This window comes from Phyllobates terribilis, unplaced genomic scaffold, assembly GCF_046119375.1.
Source record: "Phyllobates terribilis strain yellow unplaced genomic scaffold, ASM4611937v1 Scaffold_1__5_contigs__length_1240528914, whole genome shotgun sequence".
NCBI lineage: Eukaryota > Metazoa > Chordata > Amphibia > Anura > Dendrobatidae > Phyllobates > Phyllobates terribilis.
Window position 1 is genome coordinate 1,168,169,020 of NW_027362761.1, and position 26,833 is coordinate 1,168,195,852.

The following is a 26,833-nucleotide window of genomic DNA, read 5'->3' on the forward strand; positions in this document are numbered from 1 at the left end:
TGAGCCACGGGACCGGGTTGCCACTACTACCCCCAGCATCGTACAGAAGGCCCGGTCTCGAGTACCCCACGGCCCAGTGGGCGAGTCAACAGCACTACTAGACTCCGGGAGTCTGGTGACCCTGGTGAGGGCCACACTTCCTCTCCAATTGGTCCCAGGGAAAAAATCGGCGTAAGGTGCATTCATGGTGATGATAAGGACTATCCCATGGCCGGAGTGGACATTGAAACGGCCCACGTTACTGAGTACTGAGTCCCACAAGGTTGGCGTCGTTCAGGACTTGTTGCACCCCATCATTATAGGCCGGGACTTTTGTTTATTTTGGGATCTGTGGGGGAAGGGTTCAGGGTTCGCTGGCACGGTTAAGAAATTAGGTAACCCTAAAGAGGTATCACCACACCCAGATTCAGACGGGTTTCCCTTTTGTATTCTTGTGGGGGATGAAGATGTAGTGGCCCCTGAGTCTGACATTCCTGAGTTAGGGGTGACCAGTGAGAATTTTGGGTCTGCCCAACATAGGGACCTAACTCTGAAGGAAGCCTTCAATAATGTCACAGTCATAAATGGGGTTGCACTGGAGCCTGTGGCTGACACACGGTTTCCCTATTTTATGTTGAGTGGAGAGTTCTTGTACCATGTTATGAAAGTGAGGGAGGAGCTGGTGGAACAGTTATTGGTGCCGGGGCCCTATAGATGCAAGGTGTTGGACTTGGCCCATTCACATATCTTGTTGGGATATCTAGGGGTGGAAAAAATGCAGGATCGGATCATGCATAGGTTCTATTGACCCGGGTGTCACCGGGAAATATTAAAGTTTTGCAGGTCCTGCCCTACGTGTCAGTTAACCGCCCCCACCTCTCACTTTCAAAGTCCCCTTGTGTCATTGCCCATAATTGAAGTGGCATTCGAGCGAATTGCCTTGGACCTGGACGGTCCCCTGGTTAAATCTGCTCATGGGCATCAATATATTTTGGTCATCTTGGACTATGCCACCCGCTATCCTGAAGCGATCCCGCTGAGAAACTCATCCGCCAAGAGTATAGCTCATGAGTTAGTCCATGTTTTCTCCCGGACAGGGTTGCCAAGGGAGATCCAGACTGAGAACATCAATGTACCATCCTCAGACAGATGGCCTCATAGCAAGGTTCAACAAAACACTGAAGAGTATGCTGAGGAAGGCCATAGAAAAGGACGGGAGAGACTGGGACTGTCTCCTGCCGTATCTGTTGTTCTCTATTCGAGAGGTTCCACAGGCCTCTACGGCGTTCTCGCCATTCGAACTCCTGTACGGCCGACATCCATGGGGTCTCCTGGATATAGCAAAGGAAACCTGGGAAGCCGAAGTCACTCCCCACAGTTACGTCATCGAGCACATCTCTCTGATGAAGGAGAGGATTGCGAAGGTGATGCCCATCGTCAAAGAACATCTCCTTCAGGCACAAGAGGCACAGGCCAGGGTCTACAACCGCTCAGCCAGAGTGCGGCGATTCAATCCTGGTGACAGAGTCCTCATTCTGATATCTACCATGGAAAGAAAGTTCTTGACCAAGTGGAAAGGACCATATGAGGTGGTGGAAAAGGTTGGCGAAGTGAATTATAAGGTTCACCAACCGGGACGACGTAAGCCATACCAGATATATCACATCAACCTCATAAAGCCGTGGCAAGACAGAGATGCGGTGGAAGCTCTATGCTTGCTGGTCAAACCAGAAGGTGAGGTTGGAGGGGTCGCAATAGCGGAGACGCTAATGAAGGAGCAAAAACAGCAGTGTCGGGAGTTGCTGCAGACGAACAGGGACCTGTTCTCAGAATTGACGGGCTACACAAGCGTCATAGAACACAAGGTTCTGACGGAGCCACATGCACGGGTGAACTTCAAGCCATATCGGATACCTGAGGCACGACGAGAGTTGATCTCCAAAGAGGTGGCTCGTATGCTGAAACTCGGTGTCACTGAAGAGTCCCAGAGCTGTTGGTCTAGCCTGATTTTCCTGGTCCCAAAACCCGATTGCGAGTGGAGATTTTGCAATGACTATCGGAAACTGAATGAAGTCTCCAAATCCGACTCGTATGCGATGCCATGTGTCGATGAGCTGATCGAGAGACTTAGGCCAGCAAGGTACATAACCACCTTGGATTTGACGAAAGGATATTGGCAGATCCCCATGGCACAGGGAGCCAAGGAGAAGTCTGCGTTTTTTACGCCGGATGGATGCTTCCAGTATGTCCGGATGCCGTTTGGACTACAAGGGACCCCTCCAACCTTCCAGGGAGCCATGGATTGCATCCTTGCATCCCATAAGGAATACGTGGCAGCATACCTGGATGATATTGTTATTTTCAGCCCAGACTGGGAGAGTCATCTGGAAAAGGTCCAGGCGGTGTTTAGTGCTCTAAGGAAGGCGGGGTTTTCAATAAACCCGAAGAAATGTGCCATGGGAAAAGAAGAAGGCAAGTACCTGGGATATGTAGTAGGGAGAGGCGAGATCAAACCCCAAATCAGTAAAGTGGAAGCAATCCAAACTTGGCTGAGACCTCTGTCGAAAAAGCAAGTTAGAGCCTTCCTGGGAATCATGGGATACTATAGGAGGTTCATCCCAAACTTTGCCAAGATGGCCGCACCCCTGATTGACCTTCTTAAGGGGACAAAATCAGCCATGGTCAAGTGGACTGCAGAGGCGGAGACGTCTTTTCAGGAGATGAAAGTGGCTCTATGTAGGCAACCGGTTCTGGTTGACCCCGACTTCAAGAAAGAATTTGTACTCCAGACAGATGCCTCAGATTAGGAAGCTGTCCTCAAGAGAGAAGAATTATTCCGTCATAGAGAATGAGTGCTTAGCCATAAAGTGGGAGGTGGAATCGTTACAGTACTATTTATTAGATCAAAAATTTAGATTAGCTTCTGACCATGCCCCACTCGGATGAGGGAAACAAAGGGGAAAAATGCCAGGGTCACCTGCTGGTTTTTAGCCCTAGAGGATTTCAACTTCCATGTAGAACATAGAGCAGGGAAGCTACATGGTAATGCTGATGCCCTCTCGAGAATCCCCTGTCTAGTGGTAGAAGGTGCCAAGCCCCACTGCTTTAGGCAGAGGGGGGAGGTATGTAAGGTGACTAATGGTCGCATATTCGATGGGAGGTATGGGTCACAGAGATGGCTGGTCTCTGTGATGTAGCCCGGAGTGTTTCTCTAGTGCACATAAGCACTAAGGGGATCGTTTGGTGCACCTGGGAGCCGGGTTACGGGTAGCTAGGAGAGAATGGGCGGGTCCAGCTACCCACATACCTCACCTCTGGGTGTGGTTAACAGCCTATATAATGGAGGCTGTTGTTTGGCACATGGTCTGTGTTTGGAGGGAGAAGGCCTCCTGTGTCTCCACACTGAGCTGTGTGCTGGATACATACCAACGTGTGTGACCATAGGTCCAGTTTACCAAAGACTTTGCTTAAAGGACTGTTTTCTTTTGCCTACCCCAAAGGCTGTTTGTTTGCAGTTTACTTTCTAACCGGTTTATGAAGCCAATAAACCGCTATGAACATTTAAAGGAACATGCCTCCTGTTTGCCTCACACCGCACTCCCTACAATAGATCCAATCAAATTCAGTATAAAAGATGCACCTGAGCTAAATACATCAGTAGCAGCAGCTCTGCAAACTCCTCCAGTGATTTGCTACAATGTTGCTGCTTTGAGTCTGGTTTGTTTAGCTCACAAAGTACTATCTCTATACTGTGACATCACTGTGTAAATTACCTCTAAACTGTGACACCTCTCTCACTATGTGTATTATCCTTCTACTGTGACATCACTGTGTGTATTATCCTTCTACTGTGACATCACTGTGTGTATTATCCCTGTACTAGGACATCACTGTGTACATTATCCCTGTACTGGGACATCCCTGTGTACATTATCCCTGTACTGTGACATCACTGTGTGCATTATCCGTGTACTGAGACCTCACTATGAGCATTATCCCAGTACTTGGACCTCACTGTGCGCATTATCCCTGTAGTGGGACATCACTGTGTGTCTTATCTCTGTACTGGGAAATCACTGTGTACATTATCCCTTTACTGGGACATCACTGTGTGCATTATCCCTGTACTGTGACATCACTGTGTGCATTATCCCTGTACTGGGAAATCACTGTGTACATTATCCCTTTACTGGGACATCACTGTGTGCATTATCCCTGTACTGTGACATCACTGTGTGCATTATCTGTGTACTTAGACCTCACTGTGAGCATTATCCCAGTACTTGGACGTCACTGTGTGCATTATCCATGTACTGGGACATCACTGTGTATGTTATCCCTGTACTGGACATCCCTGTGTACATTATCCCTGTACTGTGACATCACTGTGTGCATTATCTGTGTACTTAGACCTCACTGTGAGCATTATCCCAGTACTTGGACGTCACTGTGTGCATTATCCCTGTAGTGGGACATCACTGTGTGCATTATCCCTATACTGTGACATCACTGTGTGCATTATCCCTGTAGTAGGGCAGCAATGTGTGCATTATCTCTGTACTGGGACATCACTGTGTACATTATCCCTATACTGGGATATCACTGTGTGTATTATCCCTGTACTGGGATATCACTATGTGGATTATCCCTGTACTGTGACATCACTGTGTGCATTATTAATGTGCTGGGACATCACTGTGTACATTATCCCTATACTGCGATATCACTATGAGTATTATCCATATACTGGGATATCACTATGTGCATTATCCCTGTACTGTGACATCACTGTGTGTATTAGCCCTGTACTGTGACATCACGGTGTGCATTATCCCAGCACGTGGACAACACTATGTGCATTATTCCTGTACTGGGACATCACTGTGTGCATTGACCCTGTAATGGAACATCACTGTGTGCAGTATCCCTGTACTGGGACATCACTATGTGCATTATCCCTATACTGTGACATCACTGTGTGTATTATCCCTGTACTGTGACATCACTGTGTATATTATCCCTCAACTGAGACATCACTGTGTGCATTATCCCTGTACTGGAACATCACTGTTTGCATTATCCCTGTACTGGGACATCACTGTGTGCATTATCCTTGTACTGGGGCATCACTGTGTGCATTATCCCTATACTGGGACATCACTGTGTACATTATTCCCATACTGGGACATCACAGTGTGCATTATACCTGTACTGTGACATCACTATGTGCATTATCCCTGTACTGTGACATCACTGTGTGCATTTTCCATGTGCTGGGACCTCACTGTGTGTATTATCCCTGTACTGTGACATCACTGTGTACATTATCCCTGTACTGAGACATCACTGTGTGCATTATCCCAGCACGTGGACAACACTGTGTGCATTATCCCTGTACTGGGACATCATTTTGTGCATTATCCCTGTATTGGGACATTACTGTGTGCATTATCCCTGTACTGGGACATCACTATGTGCATTATCCCTATACTGGAACATCACTGTGTGCATTATCCCTGCACTGGAACATCACTGTGTACATTATCTCCATGCTGAGACATCACTGTGTGCAATATCCCCGTACTGTGACATCACTGTGTGCATTATCCCTGTACTGTGACATCACTGTGTACATTATCCCTGCACTGGCACATCACTGTGTGTATTATCCCTGTACTGGGACATCACTGTGTACATTATCCCTGTACTGGGACATCCCTGTGTACATTATCCCTGTACTGTGACATCACTGTGTGTATTATCCCTGTACTGGGACATCCCTGTGTACATTATCCCTGTACTGGGACATCCCTGTGTGTATTATCCCTGTACTGGGACATCACTGTGTACATTATCCCTGTACTGGGACATCCCTGTGTACATTATCCCTGTACTGTGACATCACTGTGTGCATTATCCGTGTACTGAGACCTCATTGTGAGCATTATCCCAGTACTTGGACCTCACTGTGCGCATTATCCCTGTAGTGGGACATCACTGTGTGCATTATCCCTGTACTGGGAAATCACTGTGTACATTATCCCTGTACTGGGACATCCCTGTGTATATTATCCCTGTACTGTGACATCACTGTGTACATTATCCCTATACTGGTATATTACTGTGTGCATTATCCCTGTACTGGGACATCACTGTGTACATTATCCCTGTACTGTGACATCACTGTGTGCATTATCCGTGTACTTAGACCTCACTGTGAGCATTATCCCAGTACTTGGACCTCACTGTGTGCATTATCCCTGTAGTGGGACATCACTGTGTACATTATCCCTATACTGGTATATCACTGTGTACATTATCCCTATACTGGTATATCACTGTGTGCATTATCCCTGTACTGTGACATCACTGTGTGCATTATCCATGTGCTGTGGCATCACTGTGTGCATTATCCCTGTACTGTGACATCACTGTGTGCATTATCCCTGTACTGAGACATCACTGTGTGCATTATCCCTGTACTGGGACATCACTGTGTACATTATCCCTATACTGGGATATCACTGTGTGTATTATCCCTATACTTTTATATCACTATGTGCATTATCCCTGCACTGTGACATCACTGTGTGCATTATCCATGTGCTGGGACATCACTGTGTGCATTATCCCTGTCCTGGGACATCAATTTGTGCAGTATCCCCGTACTGGGACATCACTGTGTGCATTATCCCTGTACTGGGACATCACTGTGTGCATTATCCCTATACTGGGACATCACTGTGTACATTATTCCCATACTGGGACATCACTATGTGCATTATTCCCTGTACTGGAACTCACTGTGTGCATTTTCCCTGTACTGTGACATCACTGTGTGCATTTTCCCTGTACTGTGACATCACTGTGTGCATTATCCCAGTACTATACTCCATTCTTTCTATATTTCCATATAATGTATATAATCAATAGCAATGACTCCTTATGGATACAAGGTTAGCAGCAGATCTGCTCCATTTGGAGTTTTGTAGTGTGATGGACATTTTGGGGGAGTATAAAATTAGGAGAGCCACCACTGACTTGACTACATAACTTCATCTAGTAATTAATATATGTGGCTTGAAATGTTTTGCAGGACTCATGAAGCTCCTCAGGAAGGTTACCGTACATCTTGCTAAAACTTAAACTTTCCAGCGCTTGGAAAAATAGAATGTCCTTTAATGTCATGTCCACCAAAAGTTATGCCACCACACCTCTTGGGTTACATCACATGGTGGGCCATGGAGTCTACACGTGTTCGCTCCGACCTTATTGAGACCTTCATCGAGCTCGGGACCTATTTGATGATTAGCATTCCTTGAGGAGCGCAGCTGTTCTTCTGTCGGCCAGCAGTAATGTGTTACATTATTTAAGGGTAATTAAGTACAATTTATTTTGGGCGTGTGGTTCCTTCCCAGATGTGTTACTGTACGATAATAGAATTTGTGGCCAAACATCCATGTGCCCGCTCCAGCATGAGTCATCATAACTTCCTTGTATTGAATATTTATCTTCCTGATGTTGGTAACATCATGTAATCGCCATTTTCCTACTCACCTATAATGAACGTGGCATAAGATGTCACCACATTCTACCCTTGACCACCAGGGCAGAGGCTATTAAACATTTCACACCCCTAGACCACCAGGAATGTACCCGAAAGAATATCACTAATTTAGATCACTGGTGATGTTAGTATTAATCACTTCAGTAATGCGTTCATTAATTTAGATTACTAGGGTTGTTGGTATTAACCACTTCCACTTCAGGACCCTAGACCACCTGGGATGTTATATTAATGCATTTATTCATTTGGATTACTGGGAATGTTGGCATTAACCACTTTAGAACCGTAGACCACCAGGGACATTATAGTAATGCATTCACTGATTTAGATAACTGGGCATGTTGGCATTAACACTTCACTACCCTAGACCACCAGGGACGTTACATTATTGCATTTACTAATTTAGATCACTGGGAATGTTGGCTTTAACCACTTTAGTACCTTAGACCACCAGAGACATTATATTAATGAATTCACTAATTTAGATCACTGGGGATGATGGAATTAACACTTCACTACCCTAGACCACCAGGGATATTACGTTAATGTATTCACTAATTTATTTTACTGGGGATGTTGGTATTAACCACTTCAGTTCCCTAGACCACCAGGGATATTACATTAATGTATTCACTAATTTATTTTACTGGGGATGTTGGTATTAACCACTTCAGTTCCCTAGACCACCAGGGATATTACATTAATGTATTCACTAATTTACATAACTGGGAAAGTTGGCATTAACCACTTCAGTACACTAGATTTTATGTTAATGCATCCATTGATTAAGATCACTGGGGATGTTGGCATTAACCAGTTCATTACCCTAGACAACCAGGGATGTTACATTAATGCATTCACTAATTTAGATCACTGGAGGTGTTATTAGCCACTTGAGTACCATACAGATTATATTAATGCATTCACTAATTTAGATTACCGAGGATGTTGGCATTAACCACTTCATTACCCTAGACCACCAGGAACGTTACAAAATTGCATTCATTAATTTAGACCACAGGGGATGTTGGCATTAACTACTTCAGTACCCTAGACATTATATTAATGTATTCACTAATTGAAATATCTGAAGATATTAGCAGTTAACCATTTCAGTACCCTAGACCACCAGGGATGTTACATTATTATATACACTAACTCCATAGTGGGTTGTTTTGCCTTGGTGACGCTGATTTATGCTTTCGAGTGGAATAAAAAAATAATAAAATGTCCCTCAAAGGTTTGTTAATGATCTCATAGGGATATATTACATCGAAAAAAAGTAAAAGTAATCAAACAATATTCACAGACTCAAATTCATTGAGGCGCGAGCATGAATTTCAGCAGCCGCGCAGCACCATAACAAGTGTACGTCTGTCCGAGTACATTTCTGTCATAATTGACACCACTTTTGCGGCACAACTCATGAATTTATCAGGCGTGCTCGGCCACATCCTCACCCACCACATCACTCTGCCCTTATTTCAAAAAGTTGATGAAGCTGGCATGGACTAGCATAAAAACACTAGAAGTTGCAAAAATGTTTTGCATCATTTCAAACTGTTTTATGCCAGAATTCTGGCAAAAAATAAAAAATAAACTATTTATTTGCCCAAATAAGTTTATTTCAGTGTTAGTTTAAAGAATAAAAAACAACTTTAATGCAATTTTTTTTTACTCTTTGCACGCAAACCCCTAATAATGCTAAAGAAGACAAGACATGTTCAAAAAGTGTAAAAAAATAAATAAATATTTTGGCAGCCCACAAAATAAAATACTGGTTATTAAGGAGTTAAAATTTCCACTTTTTGAAGTTTCTTGGAGTGATTTGTCCTCCCTCTGCTGCCCTCTTGTGGTCACTAGCGGAATCACAGGACGTATATTTGCCAATTGCTATCATTCACCACCTCCAAATCAAAAGCCGCCACACACCCTCTCATTCAGGCTTTTCAGAGCTGCATTTCTCAGGGCAACGGCTGAGCTCAGACATTATCAACAGCAGCGAACGCTTTTATGAATCTTCATTTTCTTCCTGTCTGTGAAAGCTCCTTTGGATAGAAATTCCCATTTTTATTTTTATCCTCCGGCCTTTGACTTTCCTAAACACGTCGTTATTTTTCCTGTCAGCTAATGCTGGCATTGATTAAATATTCCATGTTTGGATGGTAAAATACAGCTTAATGGAGCCTCACAAAATATACAAGATCGTTAGGGAATTGCTTAAATGCAATTCCCCAATACAGTTCTAGAATGTCCACTGCCTTCACCAATAACCTGATAAAATTAAAGGGACTGTGAGTTGCCGTTTTTGCCTTTACCCAATGCGATTGCTATTTAAGCGATTTTCTTACACATTCATTTTGGATCGCCAATAGTTAACCTACAAGGTCATGCATGGTGAATGCTTACAGTAAATGACTGGCTGTGGTTGTCATGACGACATCTTTTTATTTACCGGAGTTCTTAGTTCCGGAACTTCCAGAACCATGAAATGATGTGAATATTATAGCGCTATGTGGTTATTATAAGCTGCAGCCCGGGGATAAGCAGAGGCATAACATGATGCTTCTAGGCCCCTATCCAAAATCTATAATGGGCCCCCCCTAACCCTCATGTCCTATTTATAGTACTGCTGTCATCCTAAGTGGCAGAGGTGCCATTGGGCCCCCTCAGACCAGGGCCCAAATGTGACTGAAGCCTCTAGATCACCTAATCTTGCCCCTGGCAATAAAATTTGGGCCACTAGAAAACGCTAAATAATGTTATCTATATGGTCACGATGATGCTCCTCATCCAGGCTCATGCCCCGGGGCTGGACAGTAATTGGGGAGCTTTATGCACCCCATGACTATGATCACTTAAAGTGTAACCATCATTTTCATTTTTATTTCATAAATCAATAACACGCTGGAACATAAGCAACTTTATAATAAATCTTATCAGAGACCTCTGCTTCTTTCTCCTCCTGGACCGATGATTCGTTTTCAAAATTCTGAATTCACCGATAAAATCTGTGTTCAGTGAAGACAGATTTTCCCATTACTGAGATAGGAGATGGCAGTTGGTGCTTATAATGTTCTATGGAGAGGGGAGGAGCTAGAATCAGAGCTCCACCCATCTACATAGAATCTTATCAGCACCAACTGCCATCTCCTATCTCAGTAATGTGTCTTCACTGAACACAGATTTTACCTGTGAATTGAGAATGAAAGATGGGACTGGAGAAGAAAGAAGCAGATTTCTCCGATAAGATATATTACAAAGTTTCTTATTTTTACTTGTATTATTAATTTATGAAATAATAATTAACTCTTTAAGTGTTTTAGAACTTTTGTTTTTTAATTGTGCCCAAATTTCTGTTGAAAATGAAGGGAAGCCCCAATATGAATGGTCATGAAATGGTTTTTGAGCATGACATCATTATTGTACAGTTTTAATAGATAACATCACTACTGTCTGGATATACAAAGTATCACAACTACTGTACAGATAGAAGAGCTGACATCACCATTCTGTCCTATCACTAGTCTCCAGCTTGGATGACATCACTGATGTACAGATATGACGTGCTATCATATTATATAACTTTACAGCTTTGGGATGACATTACTACTGTACAGATTAAAGATAACATTACTTTTTCAATGTGAGGTGCGCAGAAAAGCGTAAAAAGCACAGATGAGAGACTGTGTCATTATTGTACAGACATGAGGTGACATCACTCCTATACAGACAAAAGAGATGACATCACTACTTTACAGGTAGGAGATGATATATATCATTGCACTCGATGGGACTCTAAACATGACATTATAACCGTTCATTATTATCATCTCCACTTATTATATATGATCTGACATCACTACTCTCCACTCCAAATATGAGATCTCACTACTGTATAGGCATGACATCACTGCTCTCTCGATATAATAGCGGACATCACTATTCTCCAGAATGACATAGAGGTGACATCACTGATCTCCAGATATGAGATGACTGTATAGACATGCGATGGATGCAAAAGTTGACATCACTACTCTCCAGATTTAGGTAACAGGTGCTGTCACTGCCCTCCAGAGATAGGATAATATCACTATTGTATAGATGTGATGACATCACTGCTATCTAGATTAAATAGTGATATCACTACTCTCCAGGATTACACAGGAGGTGACATCACTGCTCTTCAGACATACAATGTCTCCTCGGTGTAGAAATGAGATGACATCAATAGTATTAGTATTAAGAGTTAACATCACTTCTCTCCAGAATTACATAAGAGGTGACATCACTGCCCTCCAGGAATGTGATGATATCACTGCTGTGTTGACATGAGATGACATCACTATTATCTGGAGTAAGAGGTGACATTACTGCTCTTCAGAATTACATAAGAGGTGACATTACTTCTCTCCAGACATGGCATGATTTCACTACTGTATAGACATGTGATGACATCACTACAATCTAGATACATAAATTGGCATCACTACTGCCAAGAATTAGGTAAGAGGTGACATCACTGCTCTCCAGAATTAGGTAAGATGTGACATCACTACTCTCTAGAATTAGGTAAGAGGTGATATCACTGATCTCCAGAATTAGGTAAGAGGTGACATCACGCCTCTCCAGAATTAGGTAAGAGGTGATATCACTGCTCTCCAGAATTAGGTAAGAGGTGACATCACTGCTCTCCAGAATTAGGTAAGAGGTGACATCACTGCTCTACAGAATTAGGTAAGAGGTGACATCACTGCTCTCCAGAACTAGGTAAGAGGTGACATCACTACTCTCCAGAATTAGGTAAGAGGTGACATCACTACTCTCTAGAATTAGGTAAGAGGTGACATCACTGATCTCCAGAATTAGGTAAGAGGTGACATCACTACTCTCCAGAATTAGGTAAGAGGTGACATCACTACTCTCTAGAATTAGGTAAGAGGTGACATTACTGCTCTCCAGAATTAGGTGAGAGGTGACATCACTACTCTCTAGAATTAGGTAAGAGGTGACATCACTGCTCTCCAGAATTAGGTAAGAGGTGACATCACTGCTCTCCAGAATTAGGTAAGAGGTGACATCACTGCTCTCCAGAATTAGGTAAGAGGTGACATCACTGCTCTCCAGAATTAGGTAAGAGGTGACATCACGCCTCTCCAGAATTAGGTAAGAGGTGACATCACGCCTCTCCAGAATTAGGTAAGAGGTGACATCACTACTCTCCAGAATTAGGTAAGAGGTGACATCACTGCTTTCCAGAATTAGGTAAGAGGTGACATCACTACTCTCTAGAATTAGGTAAGAGGTGACATCACTGCTCTCCAGAATTAGGTAAGAGGTGACATCACTGCTCTCCAGAATTAGGTAAGAGGTGACATCACTGCTCTTCAGAATTACATAAGAGGTGACATCACTTCTCTCTAGACATGGCATGATTTCACTACTGTATAGACATGTGATGACATCACTACAATCTAGATACATAAATTGGCATCACTACTGTCCAGAATTAGGTAAGAGGTGATATCACTGCTCTCCAGAGTTAGGTAAGAGGTGACATCACTACTCTCTAGAATTAGGTAAGAGGTGACATCACTGATCTCCAGAATTAGGTAAGAGGTGACATCACGCCTCTCCAGAATTAGGTAAGAGATTACATCGCTACTCTCCAGAATTAGGTAAGAGGTGACATCACGCCTCTCCAGAATTAGGTAAGAGATTACATCGCTACTCTCCAGAATTAGGTAAGAGGTGATATCACTGCTCTCCAGAATTAGGTAAGAGGTGACATCACTGCTCTCCAGAATTAGGTAAGAGGTGACATCACTACTCTCCAGAATTAGGTAAGAGGTGACATCACTACTCTCTAGAATTAAGTAAGAGGTGACATCACTACTCTCTATAATTAGGTAAGAGGTGACATCACTACTCTCTAGAATTAGGTAAGAGGTGACATCACTGCTCTCCGGAATTAGGTAAAAGGTGACATCACTGCTCTTCAGAATTAGGTAAGAGGTGACATCACTACTCTCCAGAATTAGGTAAAAGGTGACATCACTGCTCTTCAGAATTAGGTAAAAGGTGACATCACTGCTCTCCAGAATTAGGTAAAAGGTGACATCACTGCTCTCCAGAATTAGGTAAAAGGTGACATCACTGCTCTCCAGAATTAGGTAAGAGGTGACATCACTGCTCTCCAGAATTAGGTAAAAGGTGACATCACTGCTCTTCAGAATTAGGTAAAAGGTGACATCACTGCTCTCCAGAATTAGGTAAAAGGTGACATCACTGCTCTTCAGAATTAGGTAAAAGGTGACATCACTCCTCTCCAGAATTAGGTAAGAGGTGACATCACGCCCCTCCAGAATTAGGTAAGAGATTACATCGCTACTCTCCAGAATTAGGTAAGAGGTGACATCACGCCTCTCCAGAATTAGGTAAGAGGTGACATCACTACTCTCCAGAATTAGGTAAGAGGTGACATCACTACTCTCTAGAATTAAGTAAGAGGTGACATCACTACTCTCTATAATTAGGTAAGAGGTGACATCACTACTCTCTAGAATTAGGTAAGAGGTGACATCACTGCTCTCCGGAATTAGGTAAAAGGTGACATCACTGCTCTTCAGAATTAGGTAAGAGGTGACATCACTACTCTCCAGAATTAGGTAAAAGGTGACATCACTGCTCTTCAGAATTAGGTAAAAGGTGACATCACTGCTCTCCAGAATTAGGTAAAAGGTGACATCACTGCTCTCCAGAATTAGGTAAAAGGTGACATCACTGCTCTCCAGAATTAGGTAAGAGGTGACATCACTGCTCTCCAGAATTAGGTAAAAGGTGACATCACTGCTCTTCAGAATTAGGTAAAAGGTGACATCACTGCTCTCCAGAATTAGGTAAAAGGTGACATCACTGCTCTTCAGAATTAGGTAAAAGGTGACATCACTGCTCTCCAGAATTAGGTAAGAGGTGACATCACGCCTCTCCAGAATTAGGTAAGAGATTACATCGCTACTCTCCAGAATTAGGTAAGAGGTGACATCACGCCTCTCCAGAATTAGGTAAGAGGTGACATCACTGCTCTCCAGAATTAGGTAAGAGGTGACATCACTACTCTCCAGAATTAGGTAAAAGGTGACATCACTACTCTTCAGATATGGAATATTTTTACTGTATAAATATGAGATGACATCACTACTATCTAGACTGAAAGGTTGACATGAGCACTGCAGAATTAGGTAAGAGGTGCTGACCCTGCTCTCTAGATATGGGATGATTTCACTGCTGTATACACATTAGATGACATCATTAACTACTATTTAAATGCAAGTGCTGACATCACTACTTTCCAGATCTACGCAAGAGGTGACATCACTGCTCTTCAGCTATGGGATGACATCACCTCTGCACTTAGAAGTAATGACATCACTACTTTCCAAGAGGTGACATCACTGCTCTTCAGCTGTGGGATGACATCACCTCTGCACTTAGAAGTAATGACATCACTACTTTCCAAGAGGTGACATCACTGCTCTTCAGCTGTGGGATGACATCACCTCTGCACTTAGAAGTAATGACATCACTACTTTCCAAGAGGTGACATCACTGCTCTTCAGCTATGGGATGACATCACCTCTGCACTTAGAAGTGATGACATCACTACTTTCCAAGAGGTGACATCACTGCTCTTCAGCTGTGGGATGACATCACCTCTGCACTTAGAAGTAATGACATCACTGCTTTTCAAGCTACTCATTTAGTATTTATATAGATATATATATATATCTATATATATATATATCCATCTTCTACTTCCACACGTCTCCAAGCCATGCTATACATAGACACTGACTAGCAATGATCGCCTCCAGACAGTACCTTTAATGTCGCACACAGCCCTGAGTTATGACCCTGTTTGGCTGCTGCTCTCTTGGCTCACACTCTCCACTATATTTCATCTTTACAAAACTGCTGTAAAACTTTTGCATCTTTCTAGCTTTTCAGCTCAGGTTATTCCTTCTGGCAGGGAAAGGGTGTCTTGAGCCTGCAGAATAATAATATCATGTATCATTTTCCTGGGATTCCTCAGTTCTAAAGGAAGCAGCTTATTCACCATTCACAGAACAAAGAGGGGATTGGCAGCCCAGCTGTTCTAGAGAGAGGGAGAGAGGGAAGAAAAAGGCTTCCTGCCCCTTTAAAGAGCAGCTCATCTGTGTGGCTTGCAGGGCTGGAAAGTCTTCCTGGCTGTGTGGAGCAGGCGGCATGCTGACTGATCTCACTAACAGGGGCTTCTGTGTAAGCTGAGGCTAAACAAATACAGATGGGGAGCTCAGTGTGCACTCACCAAATATGCTGCCAATGCAGCAGGGACATCAAATGACAGTGTGACTGCCCAGCACACAGCACAGGAACCCTCCTCATCATCATCCTCCTCCTCATCATCACTGCTGCTGCTCCCCAACTATGAGGAACCTCCAGATCCTGCAAGATCCCCAATGGAAGAGTCACTGCCTCAAGGATATCAAGAGGCTGAAGAGGAAGAACAGGGAGCTCCTCAAGCAAGTCAATGGCTACCAAACTTTTGAAGTGGACTTGGGTGGTCATGATCATCATCATCATCATCATCATGTCAAGGGGGAGTCTACACCAGGGCAGGAGAAGTCTGCTCCTTCTGTGATGGACAGGAGGGTTGTTGTTGCTGAGGATGCCTTGGACTTGAGTGGGGTGCTTCCAGGGCAAAAGGGGTTAATGCCCCCCTCTGCTTCTGCTGCAGGGTTGGAGATTGGGGAGCAAATGGTGCAGTCCAGGGTGGTGGTATGTCACCGACCCCCAGAGACCTCCTACTTGTCAGTGACTTACAACAACGACAGTCCTGAGCCCTGTGCATCTCCTATGAAGCGGCTGGGGGAGACTGCAGAGATCAAAGCCATCCAGCAGACCAGGAGACTGCTGGCCAATGCCAGGGAGAGGACCAGGGTGCACACCATCAGCGCTGCCTTTGAGGCTCTCAGGAAGCAGGTATGGACCCCCCCCCCCCCTAATAAGAACCCCCATCATATGTGTTATGGCATGTACTTCTGCACATTGGCTGCTTCATCAGTCTGATTGACCACAGAGCTTGCAATCTAATGTCTACCTGAATGCATTACTGCACTATGATGTATAGATATTACTGCACTATGATGTATAGATATTACTGCACTATGATGTATAGATATTACTGCACTATGATGTATATAGTAATGTTGCACTATTCTAACTCTGATCTTGTATAAGCAATACTGCAATAACTTGTCTGGCCAGCAGAGCTTACAATCCACCATGGCGTAGAGGGTTAATAAATGGTAGCTACAAAAAAGGTTTAACCCTTAAAGTATTGGAACGTCCCTCCCGATACACAGAAACGCAGCCTGAGAAGCTGGCTGCCAAAATGTGACCAATGGTCACTGGGTAGCGAAAAAAAAAAAACCTGGAAGTTTGCTCTGAACTCTGCTTGTCAGAGGTCAGGAAGGTAATGGTGCCAGTGTTATAGGGTCGTTCATAGGTGCGGGGTCATGCAATGGTTAATAATGGACCAAACCAAGAGGAAGCTTTCTGGTTATATTTTTTAGGATATTTATAAGGTTTACCAGGTTGTATCAAATAATGCGTATATTTAGTCATTTTGCAGCAACTGGGATCATTTTGCATTTAGAATTGCTTTAGTAATAATATATAAATAGAAGGCTGAGCTGCAATATCAGACATGGCCTATAGGCAAGTGTGGCGCTGTTGCAAGTGGAGCAGGGGCAGACTTTATTTTCTAATACTAGACAAGCCCTTTAAATGACTTCCGGCCCTTTTCTACTGACCAGTTACCCGCCACTAATGATACTGTATGTTTAGGAACTTGTAAGAAAGGGCTGATATTGGATGACTTGGCGTATAGGTTAATGACGTGTGCTGTCACATCGTGGTCATGTAATCCCGCAGTCGGGGCCCATACTGAGAGCGATGACTGGCAGCAGAGGTTACAGGTCACTGTTCATCTGTCATTGTGGGAGATAACTTGATCCCGGTGCCAGCACTTTCTGTGTATGGAGCTGGCATTGACAACCTGATGGTGAGCAGATGGTGCGGAGCTCTGACTCCAGTCTCTGACAGGCAGAGTATGGTGTGACTTACAATTCCAGCAGGTGGTACATGGATCGGATACTTTTGTCCAGTTGCAGATCCATTCACATCATTTCTCTTACCCTAGATACAGCTCCGCGTTGATACGAGGTTCGATTGCTTTCAGTGAAGCTTATGACAAACCTAAAATCGGAGGACTTCTTTACAATATATTCCCCTTTTTCATTCACTCTTCTAAGTCTTAATTATCTGTGGTTTACAGCTGGCAGCATCTTATGGGGCACGGTCCTGCATGGGAACACAGTTGTCAATGTGTCCTGTGCTTGCCATATAGCTTTGAACTGCACATATGCAAATTTAAAGGGAACCTATCACCAGATTTTTCACATATAAAGTACGGCCACCACCATTACGGCCTTTTTACAGCATACTGGAAAGCTCTAAAAAAGACCCCAATCCAGTCTGCGGAGCCCAAAAAATAGCTCTTATTATACTTACAGATGGGGCGGTCCGGTCCAATGTAAATCATAAGGGAAGGGGAAAGGAAAGGAAAAGGCTGTGAATAAAAATTAACTTTTATTGATTCTATAAAATCTGGATAAATTTTGTAAAGTCTAATCAATTTAATACTAAACCATACACCCTATAAGGATGTATATAGGGTCATTGCTAAATAAATCGCTCAGACCCTGTAAATCCTGGAATATGTGAAACAGCCCGTAAATTTATGTGGTTCCACCACCAATGTCCCTCAAATTAAAAGGTGGGGAAAAATGTCCTTCCAATGCTCTAAATGTATCCGTCCCCCAAATATATAAGGAGACAGTATAATATCTGGTCCGGTCCAATGGATGCCTCCTCTCTGCTTTCGTTCACCGTCCTCCTTCCCTGCTTAGTCTGAATGATGCGTCTTACATCATCCACACAGTGTCCCCCACCACATTCTGCTCAGTCGTACTTCTCTCTGCCCTACCGAAAGCAAAGCAAAGTACTGTAGTGCGCATGCTCCGGCTTTACTTCCGGGACATCGGCGCTCTTCAGCCTTTCCTGGCGCATACGCACTACAGTGCTTTGCTCTGCTCACGGCAGGACATAGAGAAGTGCGCCTGCGCAGGAGCGCGATGGACACTGTGTGGATGACGTAGGACGCCTCATCCACACGAAGCTGAGAAGGAGGACGGTGATCGTAAGGAGAGAGGAGGCGCCAGATCAAGACTTGAGATGCCCATTGGACCGGACCTTTCACCTTACAATCACCGTCCTCCTTCTCTGCTTCATGAGGATGACGTGTCCTACGTCATCCACACAGTGTCCCCCATCGCGTTTCTGTGCCGGTGCACTTCTCTCTGCCCTACCGAAAGCAGAGCAAAGTACTGTAGTGTGCATGCGTGCCTTTACTTCTGGGTCATCATCACGCGAAGCAGAGAAGGAGGACGGTGATCATAAGGAGAGAGGAGGCGCCGGATCAAGACTTGAGACCCCCATTGGACCAGACCTTTCACCTTACGATCACCGTCCTCCTTCTCTGCTTCATGTGGATGACGTGTTCTACGTCATCCACACAGTGTTCCCCATCGCGTTTCTGTGCCGGTGCACTTCTCTCTGCCCTACCGAAAGCAGAGCAAAGTACTGTAGTGCGCATGCATCGCCTTTACTTCCGGGTCATCATCACGCGAAGCAGGGAAGAAAGATGCTGATCATAAGGAGAGAGGAGGCGCCGGATCAAGACTTGAGACGCCAATTGGACTGGACCTCTCTCCTTACGATCACCGTCCTCCTTCTCTGCTTCGTCTGGATGACGTGTCCTATGTCATCCACACAGTGTCCTCCATCGCGCTCCTACGCCGGCGCACTTCTGTCTGTCCTGCCAAGAGCAGAGCAAAGCACTGTAGTGCACATGTGCTAAGAAAGGCTGAACTGCGCTGATGACCCAGAAGTAAAGCCGGAGCATGCGCACTACATTACTTTTGCTCTATTTTCAGTAGGGCAGAGAGAAGTACGACTGGGCAGAAACGCGATGGGGGACACTGTGTGGATGACGTAGGACGCATCATCCAGACGAAGCAGGGAAGGAGGATGCCGATCGTAAGAAGAGAGGAGGCGTTCATTGGACCGGATCGCCCCGTCTGTAATTATAATAAAAGGCATTTTTTGGGGATTTGCAGACTGGATTGGGGTATTTTTTACAGCATTCCAGTATGCTGTAATATAAGCCCTAATGGTGGTGGCTGTACTTTATATGGGAAAAACCTGGTGATAGGTTCCCTTTAAGTTCCTGCCTGTACCTTAATCTACCACTTTTTGTAGTTTTAGAGCACAAATTATACTTTGGTTTATTTTGTATGTTCTACATTCCTGTAAATAGCAGTTCACTTTTCAGGGTGTAATCATTAATATATTTTGATACTAGAACGTTTATTATTTATTTTATTCACTTATATGGCACCATGAATTCAGCAGCACTATACAGGCACCATCATCATCACTGTCCCCATCGGGGCTCACAATCTACATTCCCTATCAGTATGTCTTTGGAGTGTGTGAGGAAACCGGAGAACCTGGAGGAAACCCACGCAATCACGGGGAGAACATACAAACTCCTGGCAGATGTTGTCCTTGGTTGGATTTTAACCCAGGACCCCAGCGCTGCAAGGCAACAGTGCTAACCACGGAGCCACCGTGCTTCCCAAAATGAATAAATGATTCTACTTTGTCAAGTTGTTAAAGGGAAACTAAACTAAAAAAGTTTTGACGTGTTGCTTTGATCAGTAAGGATCCAGGTTCTGAGACCTTCATCGATTGTTCTAAGGAAGGGAAGAGTCAGACGGCTATAACTCGGACGATGATCGCAACGCAATGCTCGGACTGTCCGTCAGCTCTCCCGACCCGAGCGTGACAGCTTCCTAAAAATACATGCTGTCACACTTGGTCAGGAGTACCGACGGCCAGTCCGAGCACTGCGTTGCGATCATCGTCCGAGTTATAGCCGTCTGACTCTTCCCGAAGTGGGAAAAACACTCAAGTGCCAGCAGATCAATGTACAGACCCATAGACTTTTTATTGAGCCCCTATACCTCTCTTCTGTTCCAGGACTGAGACCCCCAGCAATAAAAACTACTAAACAGGGGTTACAACTTTTTAAAAGTTTATTTACAGTTTAAAAATCCTTTACAGCTTTTTCTTAATTATATCTGTTTCTGGGAAAGTTGTGTGACTGCCATTATGGCATCCATAAGAGCCCTAAAAGCTCCGTCATCCTATATCCCTGCCTCCTTGTTAGATTCCCAGGACTGTAGGAAAGTTGTCTGACATCTTCTGCAGGGGCTGTAATGATGGCATCGTAGCGATGAAGCAGACAATACTTACACGTACACATTCACAATCTTCTATTGGGATATGGGAGGGGGTGATTAGTAGGTGCATATGCGCCCTCTGAATTCTCTTATAGGGTCTATGTGGTGACATCTCCCTCTACGTGGTGCCTGCAGCTGTACCCGTCATTCAGAAGTTGTCAGAAATGTTCATTGCCGCTGTGTCATGGCCTGCCGCCTGTACACAAGGGACTGCCAGCTTGTGTCTTCGTGAAATATTGGTACAATTTGTTCTCGGTTATTTCAATATTTGCTTTTCATGCAGAATGAGAAAACAGCATGATGTGGTAAGAAGATAATGACAGCTGATACATCAGGTAGATACACTGTTACTGTGATGTCGGGGCATTTCCTCCACTTCTCTTGTGAGATGCCGGTAAAGTATCGATTTGGGTTAGAACGATCACTAGAATGGTGGTTCCGAATTCTTTTATACATTTTAAACATTTTATAGTCCCATTCATTCTTATGAACGAGCAGTCAACATTAAAGGGAACCTTTCATCGGGTTTTCTCCATATAAACTACAGACAACACATTTAATTCCTCTTTTACATTAAAGGTAGAAAAAGGAAGGTAGTTTCCTGCACAACCGACTGGATAAAAATATATACGTTTATTAAATCAAATTAAAAGTCCATTAAAAGTTAAAAACCTCAAGACTCTCTGTCAGCTGCGATCACCAGCAGGTACGGCAGCCACTGGTTTGTAATCACAGCAATCGGATTCATCCATGTTACCAGCGTGAGCCGCTCTAACCCTCCCCCTCTCCCCAATTCCTATTCTTGCAAGATGTATATGTCCCCAACCCCTTCTGCATAGCCCTAAAAATACCTTATAATCTCCCCATAAGGCTCAGTCCAGTCCGATGGGCGTCGCTGATCTTTCTTCTTCGCCTCCTCTCCCATCGCAATCGGAAAATTTACAACTGGGTGTTATTCTTCCTCTTAGCCAAAGGGGTGTGTCCCTACACGGTCTGACACTGTTACACTGATTTGATAGTATCAGGGTGTGCAGGATCTCATCCCCCACTGGTAACACCCAGTTGTTATTTTATTAGTAAATTTCTAGTAGGAATAACAGAGGAACAGGGCTATGCAGAACTAAAAGATGTTGCAGAATTGGGGATTACAAGTTTTACTAAACTTAAAAGAGTTTCTCACAATGGAAAGTTATCCCTTATCTTTATGATGGGGAATAACTTACTGATCATCGGGGGTGCAACTGCTGGTACCCCAATGATCTCTAGGAACAATCTCTGCAAAGCCCCATCTGAATGGAGCAGGCTCCATATCCTAGTGTGAGCCAATCACTGGAGATCAGCTATCATATTCTCTTCTCCTTAAAGCTGCTGCATAAGTATCGTAATACTAGAAGAAAGTGACAAGATCTTCAGATTTGGCCTTGGAAGCAAGTTAGTCTACTTTGGATACCCCTGGCTCCAGTGGTGGGATTCTCCTAGGATCTACATCTACATCCAGATTTTTGTGCCATTTTTGCAATTTAAACTCAATTACAAAAATTACTACAAAAGCAACTTGAAAGTCCTCTACTGATTTTTTTTGCAGTGATTGGCTGCAGCGGTCACGTGCACTGTTGATGTGACATCACTCCTGCATTCTATCGGCTGAGAGGAACCAGAGAGGGTGATAACTGCTCCATTTATTATGTGATACATCTACAATCTTAAACCTCTTCATGCTTTTTTTTTTTATAAATGAAGACACTGTGTTCCGCTGGATCCAACCTATCCCATTAATTTACTGTGGGATCCAGCTATTCTTGCCGTCAATTCTTATGAAATTACCAATAAATGCTTTGATCCGATGCAAATCTGAACAGAGTCATACCTTTCTAGCAGTGGGAATGCAGCCATGTTTTTCAAATTCTGGAAAACCCTTCCAAGATCTGAGAAGCCCCTCCATTGGGTAATATGATTAGTGATTGGTTGGAATAAAATCCCGCCTCCAGGGATCCCACCTCTGGTTCCTTTTAGCCATATTCTCAATGGGTTTCTTGTAACCCTTTAATGGCTGCCTTGTTTAGTGACACTCCCATGTTTCCACCATTGCAGATACCCTACGGGTTGTCACATAGCTCTCCTAATATCTGTCAGTCAATTTTTACTCTTTCTTCTTTTCACATTTATTTAATATAGGGATTTTTCACCTTAATCAATAACAGAAACCAAAAGTTAGTTAGTGAATGTTTTTGAATAGCTGATTTCTTCTTCTCCGGGAACTTTTCGATGTAAGATCTGTTTGGCGTTTGAGTCCATTGTTCTGTCTGTTCGCACAGGAACTGATTTTGGGATAAATAGAAGATTAGACTAAACAATAAGCTGCCTTGTCATCTGGAACCTGTTACTGACCCCACTGCACTCAATCCCTTAATATTTTATTATAAATTAATGCTATGGATTTATACGATATGTGCATGTGCATTCAATATAATGTATTTTGGAATTTCATGGGCGTCATGGGGAACTTTCCAGGTTATGGTTTATGTAATGGATTTTCATGGAATGAGCTACTAAATTTTGACCAACCCTTTGTCAAATACCCTTTTTGAGTCTTGTCATGGTGCCTCTACTTAAAGTTGTGTTTAGGTATTATAAACTCAATGGACTGCTATACTCTGATCTGCCTGCGGGGGTGCTCTATGAAAAACGTGAGCTTGACCGTTGTGTATAATAAGCCATATAACCATTATCGCGGGCATTATAATTAGTCCCAGAGGTGAGTTCAATTATTTGCAAAAGGTTTATTTTTTAGATTTTTCACAACCATTATTACTATATCCTCCACTGAAATGACTTTAATAAGTTGTATTTCTACTTACAACGGTGTACAAGGGGGTAATGTTTCTCTTTGTGGAGAGTGACAAGCCAAGCCTGGCATGTCAGAGTGAGGAGACTTATAGGCCATGCGTCCTCTGAGAAATTAAATATGCAAATTGCCTCTTCAGAGAGGAAGAGGACTAGAACTCTAGTGTCACCTATTGGAATAGGTGGCTCTAGAGTTCTAGTCCTCTTCCTCTTTGAAGAGGCAATTTGCATACCTACAATGGTGCAATTTGCTTGCTATGTTCTAATCCTTGTAGGCACAAGGACAAGATTAGAGGAATAAAATGCCCAAAATTCACTCATGCTGATATAAAAAAGTCTGTTTATACTTGTATGCAGCTTCTGTGACTGTGTGACCAAAGAGAGTCCTCTAAAGCTCACAAAAATGGCTGCTTGTGTTTGCAACTCCTGGTTACAGTAGGAACAATAGACTTCTGAAAAAGTGTACAGACTAAGATGATTTATGAACACGTCCTAACAAGCCGTTATAAGAAAATAATAGCCATAGGCACCGGAGTTCCACTAAATTAGGCATAGATAGATCCTTGGCAGGTTAGGAGATATGGCACCACTCTAAAGAAAGCTATACACATGAGGGAGCGGTTGGCTGAACACACTTTTTGCCTACAGCTATTTCCCCCATACACATGAGCTTGACTCAACCAAGCATTCATGCGTTCTCTATGGGGAGAGACGAGAAAGTGGCTTCCAAACTCATCCACAAGCCACTTTTTTTCAATTCCAACTGCATCACTGGGGAGGGTCGGGAGGTTCCCATAGCTATCAAATAGTTGGCCGATCCTGCAGAAATCAGCAAGTTTTGGCCAACTTTCCAACTTTAACTACTGTGTTATGGAGGTTAAAGGAGTTGTCCACCACTGGGGACAATTTTTTTAATTAAATGCATGTATTTAGGGCCAAAAAAACACTCTTGCAATTTGATTTCATTAAAAATTTTCCACACTTTGGCTCTACACGCTATTTGTTTCCTTGCACATTCAACCTTGATGTGGTCTTTGGTCATAAATCAGACAAGAGGAGCTCAAAAAAGTCAGGTAAAATAGTTAGAAGCTCTTCCATTGGACTGTCAGAACAAGCTTACTGATGGAATCCTAGTTAACTCATTTTGCACCCAACACAAAGGCTGCAACATTTTTAATGAAACCTAATTACAAGTAATCTTTAGCCAAAATTTCATGCATTTAAGTAAGAACAAAAAATGTCCCCAGAGATGGGCAACCCCTTTAAAGACTTTTGAACTTTTATCTAAGTTATTAACTTTATGGATAAATTCATCTGTGTCTCCTAATTGCCTGTCCTTTTATTGAATACTCCGAGCCATGCTTTGTGGGTATGGATTGGTTACAACCTGTATTTTATTCATTTGAACATCTGCTCATTCATTATTGCAGTCCAGTGGGTGGAGCTACATAGTGATTGACAGCCTTCCTTATAAACGTGCATACAGAGATAGCTGGTAATCACCGCCTACTGGACTCTTAGGCCCAAAATGAGCTGAAATTAAGATTAGAACAATACAAGTTATACTGAATCACTTTCCATAAACGACATATTAATCTGCACAGCTCCTCTTGCGCTATACCATGCCGCCAGAAGATCAGATGCCATGTTTAAGTTCTCCTAACTTGGATAGTATTGAAAGTCTTACAAAAAAAAAGTACATATTGGAAAGAGGTCACGTGAGAGGCGAACAGCAGCGGCAGGAGGTCGTCCCTTATTTCAGATCTTACATGCCTAAACTTATTTCCAAGATCTAGCGGAATACTAAAATCCCATCTCAGGCCGTTCTTTGGCTGCACATTCTGTGTGGATGGGGAATCTATTCAGCATCCAAGAAGGTTTTCTCTTTGTTTTATTCCAGCGAACTTTTCCCAAAATGATTCCAGACTGGTAGCCAAAATGTACGTTTCATCGGTGAAGTCTCTACATTCATTGTTCATTTTCCACGCATGTGAGCGTCTCAGAATGCTAAGAGGTAAAAAAAAGTTTTCTGAGGGATACATTGAGCTTATTCTAAGGGTTGCACAAGTTCATTCAAATATCAGTGGTCCCCTATTTAAGTTCTTTAAAGAGGTTGTCCACTACTTTTACATTGATGCCCTATCTGTAGGATAGGGCATCAATGTTTGATCGGCCGGAGTCCGACACCCATCACCCCCGCCGATCAACTGGTACTTACTTTCGGAGGTACTTACTTTCGGTACTTACTTACCTCCTTTTCGGAGGTACTTACTTTCGGAGCTTAGCCGTCTACTTGTAGCGGCCAGAACTTGTTGCTGCACATCCGCCTCCTATTTAATTCAATAGAAGGCGGATGTGCATTACCCTGCGGCGGCCACTACAAGTAGACGGCTAAGCTCCGAAAGTAAGTACTTCCGGCCGGTGGCCACCGCTGACACCGATAACAGCTGATCGGTGGGATACTGGGTGTCGGACCCTGATCCATAGGATAGGGCATCAATGTAAAAGTAGTGGACGACCTTTTTAAATCACCATCTTTTGACCTCTAAATCGTACAGAAGGTCTATCCTGGCGTAATTACCAGAACATGGTGGTGTCTTAAAGAGTAACTAAACTTTTTTTTACTTTTAATAATTATATGTAAGTGTTTTCCAAACCACTGTTTTTCCCCAGTTTATTTGCCTGCCTTTAGCTGCATTGATATCAGAACATACTCTTTTAGAGTACAGATGATGGCAGTGAAAAGGTCAGCTCAGCACTTGAGTTTCAATTAGGCTATGTTCACACGTTGCAAACATTTTTTTTTCAGCAGCCAAAACCTGCATTTTTTTGCCTCGTTTTCTTGGTGTGCATTACTTGTGTGACTTCTCTGCAGTACAAGTTTAATAAAGTTAGTTATATTTCCGCAGCGCAGCATTTTTGCCCTTTCTAATTACTTTCCATAGGTGACAGAAAGAATTGACATGCTGCAGAT

General features: G+C 43.3%; 1 protein-coding gene across 1 annotated transcript in view; it reads left to right on the forward strand.

Annotated features, from left to right (window-relative positions):
- Positions 1-15,656: 15,656 nt before the first annotated feature.
- ATOH8 (atonal bHLH transcription factor 8) overlaps positions 15,657-26,833 on the forward strand; it is a 42,249-nt gene continuing 31,072 nt past the window's right edge. Inside the window, exon 1 of the mRNA XM_073657575.1 lies at positions 15,657-16,567. Coding sequence (XP_073513676.1) covers positions 16,013-16,567 — 555 coding nt within the window. The 5' untranslated portion in view covers positions 15,657-16,012. The remainder of the gene's footprint in view (positions 16,568-26,833) is intronic.